Source organism: Bactrocera tryoni, chromosome 2 (assembly GCF_016617805.1).
Source record: "Bactrocera tryoni isolate S06 chromosome 2, CSIRO_BtryS06_freeze2, whole genome shotgun sequence".
Classification (NCBI taxonomy): Eukaryota; Metazoa; Arthropoda; class Insecta; order Diptera; family Tephritidae; genus Bactrocera; species Bactrocera tryoni.
Window position 1 is genome coordinate 83744220 of NC_052500.1, and position 9231 is coordinate 83753450.

The 9231-nt window shown below is 40.0% G+C and overlaps 2 protein-coding genes across 2 annotated transcripts; one reads left to right on the forward strand and one right to left on the reverse strand.

Moving 5' to 3' along the window:
* The first annotated feature begins 637 nt into the window (after positions 1-637).
* LOC120768102 (fibrillin-2) lies at positions 638-5561 on the forward strand. Its single transcript, XM_040094647.1, has 3 exons — positions 638-1245; positions 4566-5102; positions 5166-5561. Exons 1-3 carry the CDS (start codon positions 776-778, stop codon positions 5473-5475), a joined length of 1317 nt encoding a protein of 438 aa, XP_039950581.1. The 5' UTR covers positions 638-775; the 3' UTR covers positions 5476-5561.
* LOC120768105 (von Willebrand factor D and EGF domain-containing protein) lies at positions 5518-7312 on the reverse strand. Its single transcript, XM_040094651.1, has 4 exons — positions 6842-7312; positions 6212-6772; positions 5956-6153; positions 5518-5834 (listed from the first exon to the last, which is right to left on the reverse strand). Exons 1-4 carry the CDS (start codon positions 7006-7008, stop codon positions 5780-5782), a joined length of 981 nt encoding a protein of 326 aa, XP_039950585.1. The 5' UTR covers positions 7009-7312; the 3' UTR covers positions 5518-5779.
* Positions 7313-9231: the final 1919 nt, after the last annotated feature.

Below are 9231 nucleotides of genomic sequence, written 5' to 3' on the forward strand. Positions count from 1 at the left end.
CTTTTTGAAAAATTAATTTATCAAAGGTTAAAATCTATAATCGACGAAAAGTAGTTAATCCCATCGCCTCAACTTCTGAAACAAGTATTCAACCATAGAACAAATTCATAGAATAACATCCGAAATAGAAAAATGCCTGGAGGAGGGAAACAAAAGCTGAAATCATGTATTCGGCTTGAGTATTGAGCCCTTCTAGAATTGTATATTACCATGAGATTTATCCGTGTAAAACGAGGAAATGAATTTTCCAAACTAAAGGAAATTGAACCAGGAATTCCTCAGGAAAGTATCTTAGGTCTACTTTGATATATTATTTATACAAGAAAATGTCAGAATCAAGCGGATATGATAATAAATCAATGAAATATATATGTACATAAGTAGTTATGAAACTAAAAGCAATAATCGGCTGTTTGACTTAACTAACACTGAATTCATTTAGCGTATATCATACATACTATATACATATGTATACATACATATATATTTGTTTAGATGTGCAATTGAAATTCGCAGTTTATTTTATGTACTCCAAACGCCGGAACAGCGTCATATATACGAATGTTGTTGTGAATAAATCATTGATTTAAATATTTCTGCACTTCTCAAATAATTTTGCTTCAACTCGCAGCTCAGTTGAAGCGTAGCTTTTGCCGCCGACGGACGTGTCTCGTTTTCAAATTAATACAATAACAAAATACTGTTATAAATTCGCGCATATACATACAAACACACATTCTCACGTAGTGATCTCATCGCAGAATTCGCAACTACAATGCATTCGCTTGCCATACTTGTAAGCGCGCTGCTGCTGCTGACAGTAGGCGCGCATGCGCAGATCAAAACCCACTATCCTGCCGGCATTAAAACGCACTATCCTGCCGCACCGAACTCCGCCAACTTGCTGTACAATGAACACAACTACACGGCGCAGTACAACCGCACCTTCACCGCAGCGGACACCTATCAGGGTGGCAATGCAGCCGTGGTGAGTGGCAATGCTAGCGTTGTGAATGGCTATGCTGTCGATGGCAATGGTAAGGCGCATTTGGCTGATGGCAATCACCTGGCCGCTGGTGAGGAATACCACTACTATGGCGCTGGCGGTAGTTACAGCAGTGGCGGTAGTTTTAGCAGTGGCGGCAGTGCTAGGCAACGCGTGCCGCAATTTGTAGATGCGGCCGCGGAGTTCGTCAACAAGACACGCTCTCAAATGGCGTCTGGCATTTGCTACACGGAAGTGCTGTAAGTATTATAGATTTTTTAAAAGACGATACACTTGCGGGTTTCTAATTTCCAAAACTTGTGAAGAGCTCTATTTTTGTAGCGAGTTTCAGTCAAAGCAAATGCAGAATGCCCTTTTGAGAAAAATACATAATTTGAATTATTTTTTTTTACCTCATTCTTTTTAAATGTAGTCATGCAGTCTTCAACAAAAATGCAGGTTAAGTGTATACTTTTTGCTTAAAAAAACACTATTGTTTGATTACATAAAAACATCTGTGCTGCCAATATTTCAAATGGCAGATGTCTTAAGCGAAAAGAAAAATATTTATTTCTTTATTTCTATATTAATATTTATTTCTTTTTCTGATTAAAAATAATTGAACATTTGCTGCCGAACTTTTTATACTCTCTTAAATACGCATCCTATAAAATATCAAAAACATTCGGAATATATATAATACATTTGTCTGTATGAATACCTATTTCATATGGCACAGCTATACAATTGTGTGTTATTATTAACGAGTTCGTAAATAATATTGAACTAGTAACCTCAACATCCTCATTGCGGCGATAAGTGATAAGCAAATCGGAACACTAAACTGAAAATAATCATTTTGTACCAAACATATAGCTTTATCGCTAATCTATTTAGCAAGAGAGCAGCAGTTGAAAGATAGTTATTGTTAGAAACGAAATTTCGTCTTGTTCGCGCCATGTTAATGTCTATTATTTAGAAAAATTTAGTAAATAGAACATTGACCACTGCTCAATGCAGTTTCTGTAATCGCAGTGTTTATATACATATATGTATATTTGTTTACATAAGCTTTATTTTATTTTTTTTCACTTTCTGGCGCATAATAATGCCAGAGGCGAAATTCAGCCACTTAGTTAAACAAGTCACAAAGATATTCATTGTCTCACACCTCCTATAAATTGTGATAATTGAGTCATAGCTTCATCGATGACGACAACTTTTCAATCCGATCTGACTATTGTTCCAAAACAGGTTTTTCTACATTCATTTGTTTACTGTTCTTTACTTCGAATCACTAGAAGAGAATACAAAACGAATATTTTTTATTAATAACAATCAAAAATAAAATAAAAATGGCTAGTAGTTAGTGTGAATGTAGTTTGTTGTTTGCTTGCTTTGATATTCCATTGAAACTGTAGGCAATAAATACAGAATGCATTCAAACTAAAATATTAAACACATAACTGGTCAATGGAAAGGTCCCCGGCCTATCATAGTAAAACACCATTTTTTACAAAATTCTCTTTTTTATTCAATATGAATATAACGACCCTCCAACTTTTCGGTACCAATTTTGTGGTACGAATTTTTGTTTGCTTCAAAGTACCTCAAAGCCCTCAGTATCGGCAATCACCTATTCATTCAACAAAAATTTCATCCCAGCGAGCATTCTTTTTAGATCTGAGAACAGGAAAAAGTCCCTCAGAGTCAGATTTGGAGAATGTGGATACGAAAGCAATATGAAGCCCAATTCATACATTTTTATCATCGTTTTCGCAGACACGGAGCATTGGCTTGTTGAAACAGCTCTTTCTTTTTCTTCAAATGCAACCGTTTTTTGGCTTTAGTCCCTTCAAATGGGTCAATAACGCTATGAAGTATTCGCTGTTGATGGTCGTTTCTTTCTCAAGGTAGTCATAAATATTATGCCTTACACATTCATAATCTTGCAAGCCGACTGTTGCGCTTTCCACTCTTTGGGGTTTTTCACTTTGTGGTGTTCCACGCTTTGGAGCGGGTTCATCGTGTGCAGTCCACTCGTATGGGTGTCGAAAGAACTTTGGAGTGAAATCACAGAACCATGTTTCATCCATTGTCACATATCCAAGCACTGCTCCGAATCATCCACTTGTCGTTGTTTTTGGTCAAGAGCTTACTCACACCCAAATATTCATTATTGATATGATGTAAACGTACAGTTGATATCTTTGGAGTGCCTGCTGTCTCGAGCAACTTCACTTTACGATCATTCAAAATTATTTTGTGGTCTTTTTTGATGTTTTTCGTCGGTAACAACCTCTTTTGGACTCAACTGTGGCAGTGCCCGGAAACTCGTTGTCAAACCAATAACATGGGTTTAATTCTATGTGTCAAGCCAGGGACTTTTCAATTGACATGTTATAATATGTGGTATACTAGTGAATCTCGCAACAAAGTTGCTGAGGATAGTATTATAGTTTTGTTCACATAACGGTTGTTTGTAAGTCCTAAAACTAAAAGAGACAGATATAGGGTTATATATACCAAAGTGATCAGGGTGACGAGTTGAGTTGAAATCCGGATGTCTGTCTGTCCGTCCGTCCGTGCAAGCTGTAACTTGAGTAAAAATTGAGATATCATGATGAAACTTGGTACACGTATTTCTTGGCTCCATAAGAAGGTTAAGTTCGAAGATGGGCAAAATCGGCCAACTGCCACGCCCACAAAATGGCGAAAACCGAAAACTTATAAAGTGTCATAACTAAGCCATAAATAAAGATATTAAAGTGAAATTTGGCACAAAGGATCGCATTAGGGAGGGGCATATTTGCACGTAATGTTTTTGGGAAAGTGGGCGTGGCCCCGCCCCCTAATAAGTTTTTTGTACATATCTCGGAAACTACTATAGCTATGTCAACCAAACTCTATAGAGTCGTTTTCTTCAGGCATTTCCATATACACTTCAAAAATGGAAGAAATCGGAATAAAACTTTACACAAATACGGTATTTGAAAAATATGTAAATGACTGATAATGAAATCTCGATTATCACTTTATCGTGCGAGAGTATAAAATGTTCGGTGACACCCGAACTTAGCCCTTCCTTACTTGTTATATATAAAGATAATCAAATCAGTTCTAAATAAGCCGTTAGTAACAACTTAGCAATAACGATTTCAACAAAAAATACTCAGTAACTAAATTGCGAACTTTTTGCATTAAAGTTGCCAACATTTAGAGGACAATGGCATTCGAAATTTCGTTCCATATGAAACTTATGTTGTTTTAGTTCAACAAATATAATTTCCAATATATAACAATTTTATAACCAAACTAAAATTTTGTTTCAATATTAGTGGTTTCTATTATGTCGCTTTTCCTTTGCCTGTAAACTTCTGAAAAGTGATGTTACGTTATTTTGCATTTTAGGTGACGATATATAGCATATCATTGTATTACTATCATCAAAGGGCTATAAGCAACTAGAATATAATTAAAGAGCCTTAATCTTAATTTTATTGAATTATTCAATCCTACTTCCATCCTGGTTTTTGAAATAAATAAATTAATAATCAAACAAACCTTCCTCCCGTTCCAGAACCTCAACACTGGTACGTGATAAAACGATGATACCAGCTGGTAACGGCACCAGTGCCGATAAGAGCAAAATCCAAATATGCTGCGAGGGCTATGTGCGCAACCCACACGTCTACTCACGCTGCGATCCAGTCTGCCTCGACGACTGCCCCAATGGCATTTGCACGGCGCCCAACACCTGCGTCTGCATACCCGGTAACGTACGCAATCACGAGGAAAAATGCATATCCACCTGCCCCATCGGCTGCGGCAATGGTGTGTGCGATGAGCAAAATCAATGCAAATGCAAGACCGGCTACACACTGGATGTGAAAACACAGAAATTTTGTGTGCCTCAATGTGACAAGCCCTGCGATTATGGCAAGTGTGTGGCGCCCAATAAATGCGATTGCTTTGATGGTTACCGTTTGACCGCTGGTGGTGTGTGTGAGCCGAAATGCGACAATTGCGAGAATGGACGCTGCTCAGCGCCGGGCTTGTGCACTTGCGATCAGGGTTACACGAAAGTGGATGGCGTTTGTGAGCCTGTCTGCACGCTGTGAGTATACTTGAACTAGCTTCAAGTTCCCTTCAAATAACCGTGTCTGTTTATCTTCCACAGGGGCTGTGAGAAGGGACGCTGCGTTGGACCCGACGTCTGCGCATGCACCAAAGGTTTCGAGTTGGATCGCTCCGGCACCAAATGCATACCACATTGCGATCAACCCTGTCTGAATGGCGTCTGCGATGGAGCGAATAGTTGTGCCTGCAACCCCGGCTATATATCAGACGAGGTGCAGAAGAATGTGTGTCAGCCACATTGTCCGCAGGGCTGCCCCAATGGTTACTGCACGGCACCAAACTTTTGCGTCTGTAAGCCAGGTTACCGCAAGTCTGGTATTAAGGGCCGTCAAACCTGCATAGCTGTCTAGTGAAATTTGTTGAATTCTTTAAATTTTTCGATTCTTGAGTAATTTTTATAAAAAGAATGCAAAATATATTTATATTAATAAAAGTATAACTTATTTAGTTGCTTTATTGCTTGAAAAGGAAGTGACGTCCTATGAGCGTCTTGAATTCGCGCCGCAACAGCCGATTGAAGTCCTGCTCGTTGGCGCTCACTAGCTCATAGAGTTGGCTAATTTCTACGCATCTGTCTATGAAATGTGTCAACGCAATCGGACAAACGCAATGTCCGCTTGGGTCGCAAATTCCCGATCTACAGAGTTGCCCAGTTCACCTGCAACCACAAACTCCAGGTTCCAGGCATTCGCCATAGTATCCACAGTTGCTAGAATTGCAATGATTATTACTTAAAGAATTCTGACTTCTTCTCATTTCGATCTCAAGGTTTTAGAGATTCACTCAATTATTTCTGAGATCTCAGAGCATCTTTAAAACACAGCACTTACGAGTTGCATATTGGTTCACAACCGGGTTCTCTATACTCATAGCCCTCGAAACATTTGCACACCCCAGGTCCAATGCAAACACCATCCCGGCAACTGTCACCACAATCCGGCAAACAACTGGTGGTGTCCACATCATATTTGTAACCATCCCGGCACTGGCAATTATTGCGTGACTCACAGAAACCATTTTCGCAGCTTCTGCAACAACAACAACATGTAAGTTAACAAAATAAACATGCCGACAAACTCTACCCACATATAGCAATCTGCTTCGCACACATTTCGCAAGGGACGCTTATGGTAACCTTGAAAGCACTCGCACTTATTCGGACCCACACATTTGCCATGCCCACAATCGGGTATACAAACCGGTTGGCAGCCCAAATCCGGCGTCATTTTGTAGCCCTCCACACAGGCGCATCTACCCGGCGCAATGCATTCCTGATGTGTGCCACACTTTTGCGGACACTTGGGGCGACAGTACTTCCTCGTCTCCAAATCCAATGTGTAACCAGGATCACACTGGCAGGTGCCATTTAAGAAGCAACGTCCGTATTCGCAGGCAATCGGGCAGGTGTGCACACATTCGCCGCATTGGTTGCGCACGAACTCCGCAAAGCATTCACATTGGTTGGGCGCACGGCAGAAACCGTTACGACAGTTATTCGGTGAGACAGCCGAACAATCCGGTACGCATTGATCGCGGTCGAAGCGGGAATGTGTGTAGCCTTCGCAGCACACCTCGATGCGTTGCCAGTGAACTGTGGAGCCATTGCCGATGATGGGCGCATCGGGCGCAGTTTGGAAATAGCGTGCGCTTTAAGCAAGCCAAGCGATAGAAAGTTAAATGAAATTGTATTTTTATTACTAAAATTTCATTACTTACGGCACCTCGCGCAGACAGCGATTACCGCTTTCCCCTAGATCATTGTAGCGTAAAGAAAAGCTGCCGATCTCATAATAAATGTCGCCATATATCTGCTCGGTGTTTTGCTCCTGAGCAGTGGCAGCGCACAGCGCGGCTAATACAAATATAGTGAAAGCCAAGCACATTGAGTAAGGGTAGATTGAAACCTCGTTTCAGGAAAGTACTAATTATTGCTCTCAATACTTCATTGTTATGTGTGCCACTAATGTTTGTATTTTGCTTTGATGCGCAGTGATTGAAATGTCAAAATCGATTAAGTCGCTGCGACCTATACTATGAATGGAAGTACCCATAAATCGATAACCTTATCAGCGGATGGAAACTGTCTCGATTAAATTAGAATTAACTAAATATGGCAATTTAAAATAAAACGTTAAACACCGTGTACTGCAGTCTCATAAATACCAATTCGAAATGAAGGAGGGCTAGCCAAAAATATACCCCTGCATAATTCTGGCACGCTTGGATTAGGTTAAGGAAAGAGTTGATCGGTAGGAGAGTGCATTCTAGCTGCATTATGTTACTCATGTCTAAAAATATAGTTTAGTTTGTTATACAACACTTAAGTTTGTACGAACACATTCCTTACACAATCAACAAACTCTCAAACATTAATTCAATGTGCCAAGAGGGATCACTCACATAATTTTTTTTGTAATGAGAAAAGGTTCCACAGTTCTTTATCGGCATTGCATTCTTTTGAATGAGCAAAAAATTATTTTTCAATGTCAAACAATCGTGAAAGTGCCTGCCCACTTCGGTCGGCTTGTTTATTTATCGCTACTGAATATATACACATCAGCTTATTGTTTTCTTACTTACAATATTTTCGCTTGAAAGTAGGCCTTTCGGCTGATAAAAACTTTTCAAGACCGCATATGCATATATGATATTAGAAGTAAACTTAGAAGTTATATAAGAACAAATTAAATGGTGTGTCCTAAGAATGCATAAACAACTGATATAGCAATATATATAATTCATATTACAATGTAGTATATCAAATGCATATCAGGATGCATTACAATGTTACGATGGGCTTACTACTGAAGCTAAATAAAAATAAAACCAGCTAAATTCGTTTGGTCAAACCAGAAAGGAGAATGAATCAAACACACAGCGTTTATAGCCGAGCTAACAATAGCGTGCTATTCGCTTCTGTTTTTTGCTAGTTGTCGCCAATTCGAGATCCCAAGTGAAGCCAAGTTCTTCTTCACCTGATCTCTCCAACGGAATGGAGGTCTCGCCAGTGCCAATGCGCAAATGCCCATAAATCTTCCGCTAAGCCTTCCTTTCGAAAATTCGAAACGTCAACTCATCACATGTTGTCATCGTCCATGCGTCTGCACCATATAGCAAGACGGGAATAATGGGTGACTTATAGAGTTTAGTTTTTGTTCATCAAGAGAGAACTTCTCAATTATCTACGCAGTCCAACGTAGCAACTGTTGGCAAGAGTTATTCCGAGTTGGATTTCGATTACTTTTGGTGTACTGGTTCTAAGATAGACGAAATTATCTACGACTTCGTTGTTATGACTGTCAACAATGACGAGGGAGCCAAGTCTTGAGTGCGAAAACTGTTGGTTTGATGACAGAAAATATTTCATCTTAATCTCGATTCAGCAGTACCTTTTCGTGCTTTCAAAGACGGCTTTAAAATCGTCAAAGAGGAGGTATGTGTCGATCCTCTTTCACGGGCCCTTTCCAAAATTTCGCCCATGGTGAATATCTGGTCAGTTGTTGATTCTCCAGGCCATAACCACACCGATAAGGGCCAATCTGTTTGTATACCGCGGGTTTTAGTCTTTCATACACTACGTTCGATAAAACGATACGAAAATAAGGAGGATTACGCAACGTAATTTCTTTGTAGATTGGGCAGGGTACACTTAGGTTCCAATCATCGGCCATACTTTCATCCGACCATATTCTACATCTTGACAGTTCTTCGTCGCCGTATTTTAATAGCTCGGCCGGTAATACATCAGCCCTGCCGCTTTGTTATTCTTCAGGCGGGTAATTGCTATTCGGACCTCATCATAGTCGAGCAATGGAGCATCTATTTCATCGTCATTGATTGGAATATAGAATTCACCATCTCCAGATTTTACACTTTAACTGCCGCTCATCAGGCTGGAGAACTTTTCCCTCCACAACTTCTGGGCATCAGCACCTGCTCCATTTAGGCATCGGACATTCACGTTTCCAGGACGCAATAATAGGAGTTGGGTATAGCCCAACAACTGTAACTGCTTACCCAGAAGCAGGACGTTTTAATATGTGCCAACATTTTTCTTTTCATCATGAGGAAACCATTTGTTCGTAGCGCCGCCTGCAGCGCGGGAA